General features: G+C 40.0%; 2 protein-coding genes across 4 annotated transcripts in view; one reads left to right on the top strand and one right to left on the bottom strand.

Annotated features, from left to right (window-relative positions):
• Positions 1-19,411, top strand: part of rpl27a (ribosomal protein L27a) — a 369,147-nt gene that overhangs the window by 90,047 nt on the left and 259,689 nt on the right. The window lies entirely within an intron of this gene.
• trim66 (tripartite motif containing 66) overlaps positions 1-19,411 on the bottom strand; it is a 227,699-nt gene that overhangs the window by 8,390 nt on the left and 199,898 nt on the right. For all 3 annotated transcript variants that reach the window (XM_060838925.1, XM_060838927.1, XM_060838928.1), the window contains 6 exons: positions 17,629-17,799; positions 12,931-13,110; positions 11,970-12,078; positions 8,690-8,765; positions 4,467-4,632; positions 2,950-3,269 (listed from right to left, as the gene is read on the bottom strand). In XM_060838925.1, coding sequence (XP_060694908.1) covers positions 2,950-3,269; positions 4,467-4,632; positions 8,690-8,765; positions 11,970-12,078; positions 12,931-13,110; positions 17,629-17,799 — 1,022 coding nt within the window. The remainder of the gene's footprint in view (positions 1-2,949; positions 3,270-4,466; positions 4,633-8,689; positions 8,766-11,969; positions 12,079-12,930; positions 13,111-17,628; positions 17,800-19,411) is intronic.

The following is a 19,411-nucleotide window of genomic DNA, read 5'->3' as shown; positions in this document are numbered from 1 at the left end:
AACCAGGGGGTATAGATTAAAGGCAAAAGGTGGAAGGTTAAGAGGAGAGTTGAGGAGAAATCTTTTCACCCTGAGGATGATGGAAGTCTTGTACTCATGCCTGAAAGATGGTTGAGTCAAAACCTCTCATAACATTTAAGCTATAGTTAGACATTCACATGTGTTGCCATATGAGCCAAGGGCTGACAAATGGGATCAGTGTAGTCAAACTTTTGTTGGCCAATGTGGACAAAATGGGTGAAATTGCCTCATTCTGTGTTGCAAATGTCTAAGTCTTTGAGTCCAGTTTGCTATCCCAAAGGCATGTATGTGTAGAGGAGACAGAAAGGTGGGCAAGATTGAGCTTGAATCTTATTCAAAGGTTCTGATGTTACTTCTTAAACTTAAGTGAGCTTGAGTTTTAAAAAACTCTGAAATCATTTGCAAAACCCTTTTCTTAAACTAACATAGCCATGGACTATTTTAAATTAAGCGAGGCAACAGCATAAAATCTCATTCACATGTAGTTGCGGGGGGGTGGGGGGGGGGGTGGTGGTGGTGGTATAGTGTCAATATCAGTTGTTAAGTAAACCATAGTCTCAAATTAATATTCCAGAGCAATGCATTCAAAGCTAACCATGGCAGATGATGAAATTTAACATTAATTTTAAAAATTCTGAAAGTAAAAGCTAATGTCCCCAGCAATCATTTCTGATTGTCGTAAAAATCCATCTTGTTCATTAAAGACCTTCATCAATATGCCCAAGACTCCAGACTCAAGAATGTGGTCAACTCCGGAATTCCTGCTAAATGGCATGACAAGCCACTCAGTTCAACATCAGTTAGGGATGGGCAATAACTGCTGGAACAGAGACACCTAATCCTATATTCAATTAACTACTCTTAGGTATACCACTAACTATCTTGTCAAAGCTGTTGATTCCCCAGTTTTACCTGGAGAAGAGGAAAGATAATTTCGCTGGTTCCTATGTAAATACAGCTTTATGAAAATATTGGGACAATTTCCTGATCTGTAATTCAGTAAAATGACAAATACATTGCTTTAAAACATTTTATAAATGCTATGGAATAGTGAAGGTAGAGCTTAGCCTCTCCATGGTCATGGTAACATTAATCTAGCTATCAGAAGAAATCTCAGCTAAAATCCTCAGATTAGACTTTTGGTGCAACCTCATTTAGAAAGAGGATTAATTTCAATGAAATCCATTTAAATTGCACAACACTTAATCAAATCAATTTGTTTCTTTTTGTGTCACTGAGTTGTGTATCACAGGAGGTGGGCAAGTTCATTACTTTGTAAAATTGCAACACACAGTTATATCACAAGGAAATTTAGATTAAAATGGTTAAGAATTGTCCAGGTCTTCGTGTATTTGAACACAGTATCTGAGGAACTGTGAATGTTGCTGAGCAATGTGTAATCACCGGTGAACATTCTCACTTCTGACCTTATGATGGCAGTAAGGTTGGGCCTAGGTCACTATCCTGAGAAACTCCTGCAGGGATAAGCTGGAGCTGAGGTGACTGACCACCAACAAACACAACCATCTTTTTACGTACTAGGTATGACTCCAACCAATGGACGGTTTGCTCCCAATACCCATTGACTCCAGTTTTGCTAGGACTCTTTGATGCTAAACTTAACCGAATGCAGAGGCTGTCATTCTCACCTCACCTCTGTAATTCAGCTCTTCTGTGAATCAAGAGTATAAGATTGGGAGCTGATTGGCCCTGGCATAACCTAAACCAGGCATCAGTGTGCAGATTATTGCTGAGAAGGTAGTGCTGGATAGCATTGCTGATAACACCTTCCATGTAAACTGAAAAATGCTAGAATAGTTAGGATAGATATGGTTGCACTGATCTGAAGATAAAGTACACAACACTTTAATGTCATCTTGGTCATGTTGCTCTCAAAATTTGAAAATATGTGAACTTATAATTAGTCAGAATTTCTTTTGAGCTGGTGTTAGCAAACCACAGAAGGATATATTGTATAACTGTTGGGTTCATTTCATTCAGAAAATATTGCAAAAGTTGTTCTGAACTTCATCATTGTATATATTTTCCAGCACAAACACCTTAGAATTAGAGAATTTTACAGAATAAAAGGTAGCTATTTGTTTCATTGCACCTGTGCTAAGTCATTGAAAGAGCTGTACACCTAATCTCATTTGTCAGTCCATTTTTCTTATAAACGTATCAGTTCTGCTTCCTCCATTATCTTTGACTTCATGTCTAAAAATGTATTAGCATTAAAATATTCTCCTATGTGCCAACTCACTGATAAACAGAAACGTAAGCAACTTGAGGAAATCCCTAACCTGAGTCAGCACAGACCTGAGCAGAGACGGGAGCATATTTTGTATGTCAGTTCACTACCAAATAATCAGAGAAATGTAGAAGGTAAAACATGTAGACAAATAATTCAGATTTCTAGAAACAACACAACAGTTTCAAGACTTTCCAATACCTCATATTAATTGGGATGAAATTAGTGTAAAAGGAAAATGTGGTCAAGAGAACGGTTTTGCTAGTACTTGCATATCCAAAACAATGGGCAAATCTGGATTTAGTTGTAAGGGTGGATTAATTTAAAACCAAGAAAATAACTAAGGGTAGGTAAGATCTTTGAAAAAATGAAAAAATAGCTTGTTCGAGGAGTTAGATGATGTGGAAGTGATACTTATTGAATAATTTACACCTGGCTTCATAAAGGAGGGGATAATACAGACATTGTAGTTAAGGAGAAGTGTGTGAAATTTTCAGTTGGATAAACAGTGAGACATGAAAAAAGGATCAGCATCTTTGAAAGTAGAGAAATCACCAGATCCAACTTAAGAGGTAAACTTTCAACTCTGACACTCAAAATTGTCATCTCAGCCTCACAATACTATATGACATCCACTACAGCCTAAAAAGATTGCAGTAATTAAAAGCTAGATTTACATTGGGAAGCTGAGCAGGGAAGGCACATGGCAAGCAAGATGGAAAACCTTCGGGCATCGATCACAGCACAACAGCTCTCCACCATTCAAACAAACTGCGCAATAATCTTCGTTGTTGTCAGTAGCACCTGCTACTACTGAGGTTGTCTGAGGCGACAATTCTTGAACAGATTTTTCTGAAGGTTTGTCATCCAAAGGAGAGGGAGATGCAACAACTTCAGGAGACAAGTCAGGAGTTATCTGTGCGTCATCGAGCTCACTTTGTTGTGGGGGTGGAGGGTTTGAATTTGGAGGAGTGAGTGTGTTGTCCAGTGTAATGTTCTGTTAAAAAAAGACAAAGTAATGAAATTAACATGCAGCAATATTTGTCTTGAATTAATAAACGTTAGTCTCTGTAACATGTGATCATTTCAGTTGCAGTATAAAATTAAACAGACTTTGCAGATAGACTATTCTTGTAGTAAACATGACCAGCACTAACAATTATCTCATTGAAGATCAACTCAGTTTGCCTTCTAAGGACTGAAGGAATGCATGTGAGACATTGAAAACATCTGGATTAGCTCCTACGAAATACCAATATTACACCCTATGTTATGTTAGTCAGCAGATAGACATAAGAAAACTTAAGCTCTGTCATGAAAGAAAGATGATATGACCTTATATAAGAGGAACTAAAACTGTGGCATCAGTAGAAGTTTCAATCATTAATCACTACATATCATTACATAACTGGAAATATTTTTAAAAATTCAACTGTCAAGGAAGGAAATAATAAAACTCCAATGACAAGGTCACTGTAGAGATTTAATTATTTTTTCACAACAGGTTTGAAACCTACGTCTTTCAACTGGAGGGCAGAATAGGTTTAGAAACACTTTTAATGTCTCACAATTCTTTTGAGACTGATTTTAAAAATTATATTGCAAGGTTTTGTCCATTTATTTTCCTTTACATCACAAGTTGTGGCTCACTTAATCCACCTCACACTCTGAGTTGTAGGTTCAAGTCCCAACTCAGGACTTAAGTGCAAATATCTGGATTGAAACTCCATTGCAGTGCTGAGGAACATAGTCCTAGTTGGCAGCCTTTATGTTCGACATTAAATCAAAGCCTCATTCTCTCATTCAGGTGCAAACAAAGGATTTTATTACATTGAAGAACAGAGTTATTATTCAGTTCTGAAAAAGAGTCATACTGAATTTAGACGTTACTTCTACTTCTTTCACCACAGATGCTGCCAACTGTTCAGTGTCTCGAATATTTAATGATATGTTAGTGGAACTATTCGGTTTTCTAGCCAATACTTACCTTTCAATCAATGTCAAAAACAGTTTATCTGGTCATTATCTTAATACTGTATGTAGGACCTTGCTGTTCACAAATTGCCTGTCCTATTTCTTACACTGGAACAGTGAACACATTTCAAGTAGTTTTTATTGGCTGTAAAGCACTTTGATTGATCATGACAGGTACTACATAAACGCAATTCCTTTTAAAGAAGGCATTTTTCTTTACCTTTGTTGTAGTATGAGAGGTTTCAGTGCCCGTAAACATTAGGCTACCTTCACTTTCATCAACATCCGGCTGCAGTTTGAAGACAGGGAGTTGGCCAGTAGATGGTGCACAGATTGGTAATCGCTCTAACCGCACATAAGGGACCTTCACTCCATCAATCTGAGTCCTGTGCCCATCAAAGTAAATCAGATAAATAGCCACAGTTTAGGAATACAATTTTATGGGCTACCAAAACACAAAGGCTTCATTTTCAGTTCAAGAGCATGCTTCCTCACATCACCTGCTTCTACCATTCTTGAGGCTCCAATTATATAGCCCTGGCCTCAGTTGCAAGTAGTTAGTGAACTTTAAGGCAGGTTGTCATATGGAGAGGATAGGTTATCAAACTGATCCAATCAAAAGATAGGTCACAGTCAGATCTCAGCGGTTAACAAATGAACTGCAGAAGTCGTGCGGTCCATTATATTGGACACATATGGGTCAGCAGCAGTTAGTTTTGCTTCATGAAAATAATTGTTAAAAATATATTTGTGGAACAATTTGTTGGATCATTCAATGGCAAAAAGATAAAAATTGCAAGTGGCTTTACTAGCACTCTATCCACCAACTTAAATATTCATTCTCCTCCACGACTGACACGTACTGCAAAACCAGCTATGTATCTTCACCAACATTTTCTAAATCTTCAACGTGTAGAATTTTGGTGGAGAGATAACACCTAGTCCTGACAAACGTATCCCAACAGTCACTGCATCAGAGGTCAGATCTGTTTTCCTTCGTGTAAATCCAAGTAAAGCAATAGGACCAGATGGAGTACCAGGCCATGCACTCAGAGCATGTGCAGATCTGCATGGGCAGAGGTCTTTTTTGACATCTTCAACCTCTCCCTGCAACTGTCCCTGCCTGTTTCAAGAGGGCCAGCATCATCCTTGTGCCTTCGAAGACTCATGCAGCATGTCTCAATAACTACCGCCCAGTAGCCCTAATTTCAGTGGTCATGAAGTGCTTTAAAAGGCTGGTTATGGCACTGATCAACTCCAACTTCCCCATGACTCTTGACCCAATTCAATTTGCCTGGACCAACAGATCCATGTCAGACGCCATATCACTTACCCTTCACTCCTCCCTGGAACATCTTGACACCAAGAACAGTTCCACTCGTTGACTACAGTTCAGCCTTCAATCCTATTACCCCCTCGAGACTGATTACGAAACTTAGTGATCTCGGAGTAAGCCCCATTCTCTGCAACTGGATCCTCAGTTTCCTGACCCACAGGCCACAATCAGTGAAGACTGGGGACAATATTTCATCCTCACTAACACTCAACACTGGAGCCCCCACAGGGGTGCATACTCAGTCCCCTACTGTATTCACCGTATACCCATGACTGCATCGCTAAGTACCAGACTAACACCATTTACAAGTTGGCTGATGACATCACCATTGTCAGTCAAATCTCAGATGGCGATGAAACAGACTACAGATGGGAGGTGAAAAACTCAGAACAACCTTGCTCTCAATGCCAGCAAAACCAAGGAACTCATTATTGACTTTCGGCAGGATGTTACTCATGCTCCCCTCCAGCACATTAACAGCACAGAGGTAGAATGAGTGGAGAGTGTCAAGCTCCTGGGAGTGGTCATCCACAACAAGCTTTCTTGGACTCTGTGTGGACATACTGGTTACAAAGGCCCAAAAACGTCTCTTGTTCATCAGGCAGCTGAGGAAATTTGGCACGATGGCGAATACCCTTGCCAATGTTTATAGATGTGCCATTGAGAACATTCTGTCTGGATGTATCAGTATCTGGTATGGCAACTGTACCATTCAAGATCGGAGACGGTTACAGAGAGTGGTGAACTTGGCCCAGACAGACAATCACAAAGGCAAACTTCCCATTTATAGAAACCATCTACCAGGCCCTCCGTCAAGGAAAGGCCGCCAGCATTCTCAAAGATCCATTTCACTCTGGCAATTTTTTTCTATAACATCTACAACTGGGGAGAAGTTATAGAAGCCTGAACACACGCACCAGCCAGTTTCGAAATAGTTTCTACCCTACTGTTGTTAGAATACTGAATGGACTCAAACTCTTAACACTCACCTGTACCTGTGTTTTTGTTTTTGCTGCTGTTTACCTATTATTTACTTATCTATACTACTTAACTATGTGATCTGCCTGTATTGCTCATAAGACAAAGCTTTTCACTGTGCCTCGGTACGTGTGACAATAAATTCAATTCAATTCAAATAAATAATAAACTAGTAAGGACTGAAGAGGAAGCAAATTAAGGACTAAATCATGTAAAAGAGAAATAAAGAGCCGGAAAGGAAAATTTGAACAGAGAAAAATAACAAAGCAAAAACAAAAAAGAAGAAAAATAAAGTTAATATTTATAATTTTTCAGCTACTAAAACAGTCCTTAAACTAAAATATGCAATTCTGCACATACAATTGTCATTCTTCTCCAATAATTGGTAGCCGTTAACAATTATCATGTCTGTAAAAGGCTACTTGGACTGTTAATTATTAGGCTTAACTTTCTGTTGTTCACATGATGTGCAAGTAATTTGCAAGTGCAACAACTTTAAGAGAACCTTTGGGAGGGTAGGTTTGGGGTGTTAATACTAGAGCGGCACATATTTTCAGCAATTTGAGGCACTTTGTAATTCAATAGCAATAAATTCCAAACTGAACTCCAAACTGCACATCACCACGACAGGACACTAAAATACTCTGATACTCAATACTAATAATATGGAGCAAGAATCTATTCAGTGTGTTTTAGTCTTTGACCTCTGACTCTTTTACACTCATCAAGCAATGGAATTAATAGAGGCTGATATCTCAGTTTTTTTGATTTCAGAGGTAGAATTGGGTTATTAATAATTCAATTACCTTATTTTTCTACTCCAACACACACCCCAAATGTGTAAACTTAGTTGAATATTCACTTCATAAAATGATCACCTTTCCCATAACAAGATACAAAATAAAAAAAAGCGGTAGACCATTCAGCCCCTCAAACACAGTCTGCTATTCAAGAAGATCATCACAGATCTTTGTGTTTCAATTACCACAATCTCATGTAGCCTCAATAACCCTTGATTTCCCTACTTAACCAGAATCTATCCACCTCTGTCTTAAAACTAGTCATTCATTAACCCGGCGCCAGGTTGACCTCCGGGGGGGGGGAGGCACGGGCGCCAGTCGGCCGGTGGACAGTCAGTCCTCTTGGGTTCAGAATTTTTATTTGTGGGTGGCACGGTGGCACAGTGGTTAGCACTGCTGCCTCACAGCGCCGGAGACCCGGGTTCAATTCCCGACTCAGGCGACTGACTGTGTGGAGTTTGCACGTTCTCCCCGTGTCAGCGTGGGTTTCCTCCGGGTGCTCCGGTTTCCTCCCACAGTCCAAAGATGTGCGGGTTAGGTGAATTGACCATGCTAAATTGCCCGTAGTGTTAGGTAAGGGGTAAATGTAGGGGTATGGGTGGGTTGCGCTTCGGCGAGTCGGTGTGGACTTGTTGGGCCGAAGGGCCTGTTTCCACACTGTAAGTCTAATCTAATCTACTGCCTTCTGAGGCAGAGTTCCAAAGTGTCTCAACTTTCCAACAGGATAAAATTCTTCTCATTTCTATCCTGAAACAGTGATCCCTAATTTTAAAAGAGTTCCTACTGGTTCTGGAGTGACCCATAAGACGAAACATCCTTCCTGTGTCCACTTTGCCAAGACTATTCAGGATCTTATATACTTCAGTTAAGTCACCCCTCGCACTTCTAGCCTTCTGTTTCCCACTGAGTTAAAAAGTAAAAAAAAGTCAAGAAAACATGCTACATTAGAAAGGAAAGAGGGAAGATGAGAAACTTTCTCCTTATCCAGATGTTTTTTTGTCTCCTCCCCCTCAGAAGATTACCACATCTCTTCTACTGCCTCCCGCCTTCCATTTCTTATGCACTTTCTTTCTCTTGATTGAGTGCAAATTACTCATTTCTTTTCCAAATAATCAGAGTTATTTTTGCATTAAATCTTGTTTAACTGTCTCTCCTTTTCACTCTTCCTATATTTATATCATTGTCATCCTGAAGTGAGATGACAGTCTTTAATCTTTTTCTATCCTCTTGCTTTATCTTGTAGTTTCTCTTCAATTTACTTGCCCCTATGTAACTGTTTTGTACATTAACTACACTTTGTTTACTTTCTTATCATCTATTATTTTTTACCTGGTGCTTCCCATGTCATGTGGTGCTCCATCCAGTGAATCCATCTTTGAATCATGAAGTCCATTTGTTGCAGGACCTAGTGAACAGCAAGAGCATTATTACTAAATTACTACCATATTGCTACTTATAAAAAATGTCTGCCAAGGTTTAGTGCTCTATGCATTAAGTGTGGGGATGGGTATCTTAAGGGGTCAATGATTCCCAAGCCCTGCTATCAGAAAGCTCAGCAGATCAAGCTCCAACCAACCACTTGAAAGCTGACTGGCCTGCTTCTTAATAAATCACATGCCTTGTTAGCAAAGCTTTGCACTGCTTGAAGCTGCTAGTTAATTGAAGACTGGAAGCTTGGGATCATGGAAATCACAGCAGGCAGCCCAGGATTCAGGGGATCCATTGTGAGAACTTAGGTAATTTTCTTTCTGGATCTTTCAGAGTAGATGCCATGGGGACAGGGAGGTTGGGGCGAGGTGCACTAGGGATCCTGGGGTGTCCTGGTCATGATGAAAACTGCCTACACCAAGTGGGAGAATCCAGCTAATATCAGACAAGACGGGTGCCAAAGTGTTGTATCTAGTTAACGTGCTTGGAATTATAATGAGAATGCCCACTAGACCTCACAGAAACAAACCTTCCTTGAAACTCAACAAAATCTAACATTTAACTGATTTTTGGTAAGATTTGTTTCAATGCAATAAGCACATTCTGTTTGGGGATATAAGTCATAAGTTTAGGTGGACAGGCACAGCCTACCTTCTGCCTAGGATATTGTGTGGGTCTCTAGCCATACATGGTATCTATAGTTCAGACTAATTCCAGCGAGAACATTTGGTGTAGTGAATCTGGCCAGGACATCCCAGATGGTTCAGATAAACGACCGTGACAATACGTGCATCCTTTGTGGACTTTCCTGTCAAATTGTTGAGGTGATGAGAAGAATATAAGTGTCCTCCCAAGAACAAAATTGCCCAATTATTTGCCTTCTCATCACCTCCAGGTAGGAGATAATTATGCCTAACAATTCATTTGATGGTCATGTAATAGAGTCAGAGGTAAAAACAATGACTGCAGATGCTGGAAACCAGATTCTGGATTAGTGGAGCTGGAAAAGCACAGCAGTTCATGCAGCATCCGAGGAGCAGTAAAATCGATGTTTCGGGCAAAAGCCCTTCATCAGGAATACAGGCAGAGTGCCTGAAAGGTGGAGAGAAAAATGAGAGGGAGAGGGTGGGGAGAAAGTAGCATAGAGTACAATAGGTGAGTGGGCGTGGGATGAAGGTGATAGGTCAGGGAGGAGGGTGGAGTGGATAGGTGGAAAAGAAGATAGGCAGGTAGGACAAGTCATGGAGACAGTGCTGAGCTGGAAGTTTGGAATTGGGGTGAGGTGGAGGAAGGGGAAATGAGGAAACTGTTGAAGTCCACATTGATGCCCTGGGGTGGAAGTGTTCCAAGGCAGAAGATGAGGCGTTCTTCCTCCAGGCGTCGGGTGGTGAGGAAGCGGCGGTGAAGGAGGCCCAGGACCTCCACGTCCTCAGCAGAGTGGGAGGAGGAGTTGAAATGTGGGGCCACAGGGCGTCCCAGAGATGTTCCCTAAAGCGCTCTGCTCGGAGGCGTCCAGTCTCCCCAATGTAGAGGAGACTGCATCGGGAGCAACGGACACAATAAATGATATTGATGGATGTGTAGATAAAACTTCGATGGATGTGAAAGGCTCCTTTAGGGCTTTGAATGGAGGTGAGGAAAGAGGTGTGGGCACAGGTTTTGCAATTCCTGCAGTGGCAGGGGATGGTACCAGAATGGGAGGGTGGGTTATAGGGGGGCATGGACCTGACCAGGTAGTCACCGAGGGAATGGTCTTTGCGGAAGGCGGAAAGGAGTAGGGAGGGAAATATATCCCTGGTGGTGGGGTCCGTTTGGAAATGGCAGAAATGTCGGCGGATAATTTGGTTTATGCGAAGGTTGGTAGGGTGGAAGGTGAGCACCAGGGGCGTTCTGTCCTTGTTACGGTTGGAGGGGTGGGGTCTGAGGGTGGAGGTGCTGGATGTGGACAAGCTGCGTTGGAGGGCATCTTTAACCATGTGGCAAGGGAAATTGCGGTCTCTAAAGAAGGAGGCCAGGGAGTCATACAGCATAGAAATAGACCCTTCAATCCAACTGGTTCATGCTGACCATGTTCCCAAACCAAACTAGCCCACCTGCCTGCATTTGGCTCATATCCCTCCAAACTTTTCCTATTCATGTGCTTATCCAAATGTCTTCTGAATGTTGTAACTGTATGTGCATCCACCACTTCCTCTAGCAGTTCAATCCACATGTGAATCACTTTGAATGTAAAAATGCTGTCTCTCACATCCTTTTTAAATCTTTTAAAAATCATGCCCCCTAATTTTGAACTCCCCCATCCACGAGAAAACACCTTTGCTATTCATCTTATCTATGCTCCTCATGATTTTACAAACCTCAATAAGGTGCGTGATGTGATCTAACTTTACTAATCAGTCTACCATGCAGAACATTGTCAGTGCACTCTGTCTTGTTACATAACCATAAGCCCAAGTAAAACTACTAGAAATTGGCAGGGTTAGTTTTGCTATATTTTAACTATACTGGAAAACTGTTTCCACTTCTCTTGATAATTATGGTGTCTTTTTCGTAATGTTGTGAGGTGTAAATGAGATTCTTCAAGTGCATTAGGTTATTGTTGCTTCATCTAGTCTGGCAGGAAGCCATACAGACCAAGAGATTCTTGAAATTTATGTTTACCAGAACCTAGTTAGGTCACTAACTCTGGTTCTAGTTAGAGAGGAGTGAAGGAGTGTGAAGAGCAATGCCACCTACAGATCCCATTCTGGTCACTATTCAATGTTTTTTCTCCCATTGGAAAACCATGAGTGTGAACACCAAATAATAACACAATCAAACTTGGCCATATTGCCCTATTAAATGAAAGATTTGCCAACACACACTATCCATGTGCATAAATAAAGTGGCGAAGTAAAAGCATTAGTAGCATCCATTTGATTGCACCCTAAAACAAGGCACTACCTTTAAGAAGAAAGGAGAAAAGAAACTGAAGACATGATATTGTATTTGAAAAACTATGCAACTTTGATATCTATGTGTCTTTTTTTAAGCGTGGGAAACACACTGTGCATCTCATTTGATTGTCTCACATCATATTCTGTGGTACTGTGTACTCTGTAAATTTTGTAATGTATATAATTTCTCAACAATGGTGGAAAAGTAGTGCGAGCTAATAGCAAAGATAGGGAAGACAACTTACATCCAACATTCACAGAAAGGTTAATCGGTTCTTTGAAACTATTCTCTTCTAGAGAGACTGGTTTAACTTTCATAGGTTCCTTGGGTAATTTGCTATTACTTTCTTCAGACTAAAAAAGAGACAAAAGTGGAAACAGGTTAGTTCTTCAGCCATCGATTATAATAAATGTATTGAAAGCACTCAAGCTTACATGTTTGAATTCTCACTATCTGAAATACTTCAGGAAATCTAGAAATGCTCTAGTGATATAATTGAAACAAAAGCACAACCATAATTTGCATTAATTTATTTTCTTTAATTCTCTATGGGATGTGAGTTAAACTTTTCTGTGATGCAACCAGTTGACTGAATTTCTAAGCAGATGTGAACCTTATGTGGGTCCCAACCCTAACGGTATCACAATCCTGCCAACTTCCATGATTTTTCCAGAGGTGGTTGAATTAAGAGGTTAGCTCCAGAAGCCCTAACAAATGAAAGAATAGCAGGCAGGCTATGCAGACAGGAAGGCGATTTCACACCTAAGGATGTGAGAGTTGGTAGCTCCTTTGGGAAAAGTGGGTGATGGCAATGTATGTGGAGAACCATGAAAAAACTCTATAAAGACTTCTAAACTTTAAAATGAGCAAAGCCACAGCTGCTGGCCTTCCATTGTGGAGTGAAGCCCCTGTCAAACCATTTGGGGTATCTCTGATCTCAATTGTCAGGCATGAGGAACATACATCATGCACCAAGCTGCTAAAAATGGTGCACCTAAAGTGTTGGACCAGGTCACCCAAAACTCTTCATCACTGGATCTTCCTTGGTTATTACATTAAGTGACTAACAAGATGATAGAGTATGAACCAGATTGAACTTGGTTTTTCTTTTCTAACAAATCCAATATTTCCAGTTATTCATAAAATTCCTCAAGGCAAACTTAGAGCAAATTGTCACACTTCAGTTAATTTAAAAAAAAACAAACCTTATACTCTGTGCTCTTTGGTTCCCCATTTACTACTACATTCTCAGCCAAAAGATCCTGATTGCAGTCATCAGATCTTTGCGCAGTCAACTGGGATTGCTGTTCAATAAGTGAAGGTGCAATGTGTGAAGACTCTTCATCCAATGGCAGCCTGCATTTCATTTGGCCTGAAGCAGAGCGCTGCAACAGATAAACCACAACAAAAACATTTAACTTCCACAACAACTACTCCTATTTATATGGTACCTTCCATATAACAAAACAAGGCACTTTACAGAGGCTTTATGCAACATTTAGAGGGTACTTTAACACAGTGGGAGCCTCTCTACCTCTAATGTAGGAAGCCTGGGTTCAAGTTCCACCTGCTCCAGTACATCAAAGAGTGAGCTACTTAACTTGTTAAATCATATGATCAAAATCTTGGTTAAAGAGCAAGGACTGGGATGCTTAAAGGAATTTGTGAATGGAGGAAGGAGAGATAGAGAAACAAACAGGTTTAGAGGCAGAATTTGAGAGCTTAGGCCACAGGCATGGCCATCAATAATGGAGAAATCAAATTCAGGGATGCTCAATAGGTTGAAATTAGAAGACAGGCAATACCTTAGAAGCTTGCAGAGCTAGTAAGGATCCATGGCATAATGGGTTAACTATACAATTAGCTGAAAATGTGTTGCTGGTTAAAGCGCAGCAGGTCAGGCAGCATCCAAGGAACAGGAAATTCAACATTTCGGGCCAGAGCCCTTCATCAGGCTCTGGCCCAAAACATCGAATTTCCTGTTCCTTGGATGCTGCCTGACTTGCTGCGCTTTAACCAGCAACACATTTTCAGCTCTGATCTCCAGCATCTGCAGACCTCACTTTTTACTAACTATACAATTACTCTTATAAGAGATAATGAGCATGCACATAAGGCTACATGATGTCAGGTCACATGGCAGTGAGATCAAGTAGAAGGTGGTATTAGTAAAGCCTGCCCCCACCTTGCTTGTGTACACATCATTCACAGGCAATAATTGTTAACAGTTGGCACTAACCAATAAAAGCTGCACACAACAAGGTTCAGACCACACAGAGCTTTGAATTTCAATGCAAAGCATTGTTTAAACTGGAGATAATCTATATAGTGCCCTGTATGTGCCAATGGAAAATGTCATCATTCTCTCATCCTGTTACTTTTAAACCTTATGTTATGTTTTTGAAGACTGTAATCTTGAATTTTGGGAAATCAAACAAAGGAGTCAGGCCCAAAAACTGAATCATGATGGGCTGACAATTTTAGGGCAGAAAAATAAAATTATTGATTTGTCCAATGTGGCTCAAATGGAGTTTGGCAACAATCTGAAAGATCACTTACATTCTAATATTTCCTGTGTTGAATGCTGTCCTTCCATCATGGAACCAGTTAATGCTGTGCATCAAACCCATAAAACTACCAAAATGAGGAGGCTGCTTTCTGGGATTACTGGTTATGACATGTCTCAGCTTTTGAATGAATTTTGCTTTGTAATCTTTTGTACCATTTTCAGGAGCAAGAAGCTTCTACAGAATTCAGAAAAGAGCTCCTAAAGATTCAGTTGAGAGGAGTGACATGATCGTACAGTAATTTGAACAATGGTCAAATGGATGCAAGGTTGAGTCTGGCCTGAATAAAGAAATATCTTTTGGATCAAATGTTAAATTCATCATGGCAGATTTTATTCAATTCCTAGTATACGTGTATGTATGTTGGCCCCCATCCTCAGTTTGAGGCAAAAGGAACAAACTCAAAGATGCCAAACATGCATTTCCTATGGGAAATGAAATACTGGTTCTCAATTCACCTGCAATGAGGAGAAAAATAAAACAAATCTCCAAATGCAAAACATCGAGTTTTTTTTGGAAAGCATCACTATTTTAATGCATTTAATAGAAAAGTACACGAATAGATCACAATCACTTTATAGGTTATTTATTTTTAATCTGAAAGGGTCCACCAATACTTGTTTATGATGTTAGCACACTGGTACATAAATTCATTATTGAAAAATTTACAAAGCTATTGACTTGTTCTTGAAATAGATGAATGAAATACTTTAAAATTATATCGATTCTCCATCTTAGCTAATAGGAGAGTGAGTCACTACCTTTGTCCTCTAGCTTTCACAAATTAACAGCTGAATCATGGTGTACAAAGCTGCCACCAAAAACTAATTTATTCCAGAAGGAGAAGCCCTACTCAGATTGGATTTGAGGAAAGATGGACTAGGATTTATTGCCCATTCCTAATTTCCCTGTAGTAAGTGGGGGTGAGCTGCTGACTTGAATGACTGCTGTCTATTTGATGTAGGAAGACCCACAATGCCATCAGACAGAGAGTTCCAGGATTTGGCGCTGAAGGAACAGTAGTATATTTCCAAATCAGAATGGTGAGCGGCTTGGAGATAACTGTCCCTGAATTACTAATATTCAAATAGCTATCCAAAAGACTTAAAAGAATTTTTACTATTTTTTAAAATTAAAAAGTAGAACAGTTTGTCTCTGGTTTCTTGAGGACTTTTCAAACCAAGCATGAAAAGCATTAAGAAATAATTTGCTAGCACAGTCTAGTCAGACAAAATCTCAGCCTCTCCCTACAAATAACATTTTAACATATATTTGTTAATTAGGCAAAATGTCACTCTCTCCTTCTGAAAATGTTAGCAGAGTCTCCCCTTCTCCAAGTTCCTAATTAGCAGTGACTCAGTAAGATTGGGCACTGAAGCAGTAAACAAGGTAAACATCTTCATTTAATTAAACTGAAACATAAAGGCAAACATTACCACAGAATATATCAGACCATGACAGAATATCAATTGATTTAAGTATTTTTTTCAGGAAAAGCTGATATCAGAAAGCAAAAAAAAGATGACTGACTTGCAACTATCAGTAAGTCGGTGAAAGTAAAACATAACTTTTGATGGCTCTGAACAGGAAAAACTGCACTCTGTTAACTTAGTTTTCTTTTCCAAATTCGGACTGACTTATTATACATTTCACAATTTTACATTCTTTTATTAAGGAAGTTGCAACAGCTGTCTCTTCACAATGAGGTTAGATTTTCGTCAAATTATGCTTAACAGAAGCTCGATGATTTCCCTAACAAAATAAAACAGGTCAACATTCCCTTTGGTGCTTCTACACTCCATAATAAATAATATAAATTTTAATTATATCTAGATGTACCAGCTGTTGCAGAAGGATGTATTGATGGCAATTGCTCCAATCTTGAGACTGAATGTCACACAAGGAAAATGCACTCTTATTATGTAATGGGATAAAATATGCTGAATTGTACATTTATACTCAGCAATTAGAAAACAACAGATGTCTGATCCAATGAAATGACATGCCTTAATTGGTATAGGAAAGACACAGTATAATAATCTATCTTTGGTTGAAATAATTTATTTTTGTTACTTTCTGAACCAAATAATTAAATGCACTCCTAAAGTGGACACCTATCTTACACCCTCCATAAATCCAAACTCAATGGATGCTTGTATCAATAAGCAATTAAGTTGTTATTTTTGAGGTATCAGTTTGACAATTTATTTAATAGTCCCTTGGTTAAAAAAGAATTCTCAGGAAATAAGTGTGCTTTCAAAAATTCGTTCAGTTCTCGTTTTAGATTTTTGGATCAAGTAAAGAATGTGCAGTTCAGCTTTAGGTGTTCTTACTACACAGATTGCATATACTCTGTAATGCACGCTGTCTGTTTTTGATGACGAGGAAACAACTGCAGATGTAACTGAAAGCAAAAGGTTGAATTTGACAAAGAAAATAGGTAGCTATAGTACTTAGAATAACCTGAATCATTCTTTTTAAGCATTAATTTTTTTTGTGTTACAAAGAGACGTTTATGCAATTGTCATGGTGCTCTAGTTCTCCTTTACATGAATAAGATGTTATTGTCTGTCACACTGAATTGCTGTTCTGAAGGCAAAGCAACTGAACAATGGGCGTATTTACTTGCCTGTTCATGATATCTACAAGATGCAAATCTTAGAAGTAAAGTCTATCTCACACGCATGTAAATATCCTTGCTCAGCAAAAAGAACTATGACAATTACACCACAATCAAAACATTTTCTCCTACTGGTAACATTTCTGGCCAAAGAGAGAAGTTGAATAGATGGGTGATGGTGAAGAAGATTAAAATTATGGTTAAGACACTTTCTACTGTCTTCTAATGCATTTGCAGTCTCAGCATATTTAATTGCCAGGTCGTTGGAGGCCAAGACAATTTTTTTTATTATAACTGTGACTTTCAGTGTTAGCTCGAGCAGGGAAACTAGTCAGGGGCAGCACTGACCTAATGAGACACAAGTAACTTTTCATTTTATTTTGTGATAAGGACAAGTTGAGTAGCTTGGGACTCCGCAAAGAATCCTTAACCTTTTCCACTGGCCTTAAATATCTGGTTCTGTGAGCCATGTGATCATGTCATGCTCACTGCTCCTTGATATTCCCATCAAGTTCAAACAAAATTCATCCTGAAACTGTGGCAATTATCCAGAAGTTAAAGTTGCTCGAGTAACAAGCCAGTGCCATTACCAGTACTAGTGTCATTACCCACCCACATTTTGGCTTCTAAAAGGCACAGTCACAGTTAATGTCAGCACTATAGTTTTGACAATTCATGAACAGAAACAAATTAGCAAATTATATATGTAATACTACCTTGCCCCTTTTTTTCATAGTAGTTGAAGGCTTCTTTGTCGACCTTGAAGTAATTGGTTGCTTCCCAAGTGTGTTACTTATTCCCACTAAATCCACTGGTTGGAGAGTAATGGTGCTTGTTCGATGAAAATTTACACTTTGCTGTTCCTCAACACCAATGTGATTGTGCAACTAAGGAAATAAATAGCAAAAAATATTTAATATCAATTTGCTGCTGTAAGACTGGACATAAATAGGAGAAAGTGAGGACTGCAGATGCTGAAGATCAAAATGACAGTTTGGTGTTGGAAAAGCACAGCTGGTCAGGCAGTATCCGAGGAGCAGGAGAGTCAACATTTCAAGCATAACCTCTTCATCAGGAATGAGGCTTGTGGGCCAAGGGGGCTGAGTAGTAAATGGAAAGGGCGTGGGGCAGGGGCAAGGTAGCTGAGAATGCAATAGGTAGATGAAGGTGATGGCGAAGGTGATAGGTTAGAGAGGAGGCTGGAGCAGATAGGTGGGAAGGAAAATGGACAGGTAGGACAGGTCAAAAGAGCGGTGCCGAGTTGGAAGGGTAGATCTGGGATAAGGTTGGGAGAGCAGAAATGGGAAAGCTGGTGAAATCCATATTGATCCTGTGTGGTTGGAGGGTCCCAAGAAGGAAGATGAGGCGTTCTTCCTCCAGGCATTGGGTGGTAAGGGTTTGGCAATAGAAGAGGCCCTATATGTCCTTGGGGGAGTGGAAGGGGGAGTCAAAGTGTTCGGCCATGGGTGGTAGGGTTGTTTCGTACGTGTGTTCCAGAGATGTTCTCTGAAGCATTCTGCATACAGGCGTCCTGTCTCCCCAGTGTAGAGGAGACCACATCTACCTTGGAGAGACAGGCTGCCTACTTGTGGAACACTTCAGAGAACATCTCTGGGACACATGCATGAAACAACCCCTCCATCCCGTGGCCGAATACTTTAATTCCTCCTCCCACACCCCCAAAGACATGCAGGTCCTGGGCCTCCTCTGTTGCCAAATCCTTACCACCTGACGTCTGGAGGAAAAATGCCTCATCTTCCTTCTTGGGACCCTCCAACAACACAATGTGGATTTCACCAGCTTCCACATTTCCCCTCCCCCCATTTCATGCTATATCCACCCTCCAACTTGGCACCACCCTCGTGACCTGTCCAGCTTCCTTCCCACCTGTCCGCTCCACCCTCCTCTCCGACCTATCACCTTCACCCCCACCTCCATCTACCTATTGCATTCTAAGCTACCTTGCCCAGCCTCACCCTCCCTCCCATTTATCACTCAGCCCCCTTGGCCAACAAGCCTCATTACTGATGAAGGGCTTATGCTCAAAACGTCGATAAATCAGAGAAATAAATACCTTACCTGATTTGAACCATGATTTAGAATATTTATAAGTTCATTAGTCACCTGAAGACAGGAAATTTCTTTATTGTAAACATAAATACTCAAAGCCATTGTTGTAAAAGTTCAATTCCATAAATCTGCTTTATCACTGCATTCTACAATTTTTTGTTTTTCTGCAGATGAACATTAACAGGAATTTGATGGTGTTATGCTAATGGACGAGTAATCCAGAATTCTAGGTTAATATTCTGGGGTTACGGGTTTGATTTCCACCATGGCAGGTGGTGAAATGTGAATTTGGGAAGAAGCTGGCCTAAGATTGATTGCATTATCGTTGTCATATGTTGTAAAAACCCAAATGTTCAGTAATGTCTTTTTAGGGAGGGAAATCTGCCATCCTTAAGTTGTCAGGCTGAAATGGGACTCTGGATCCACAAT

This window comes from Hemiscyllium ocellatum, chromosome 18 (genome assembly GCF_020745735.1).
Source record: "Hemiscyllium ocellatum isolate sHemOce1 chromosome 18, sHemOce1.pat.X.cur, whole genome shotgun sequence".
Taxonomy (NCBI): domain Eukaryota; kingdom Metazoa; phylum Chordata; class Chondrichthyes; order Orectolobiformes; family Hemiscylliidae; genus Hemiscyllium; species Hemiscyllium ocellatum.
Note: the sequence above shows the minus strand (reverse complement) of the source record. Positions and strands in the feature narration are given on the sequence as shown.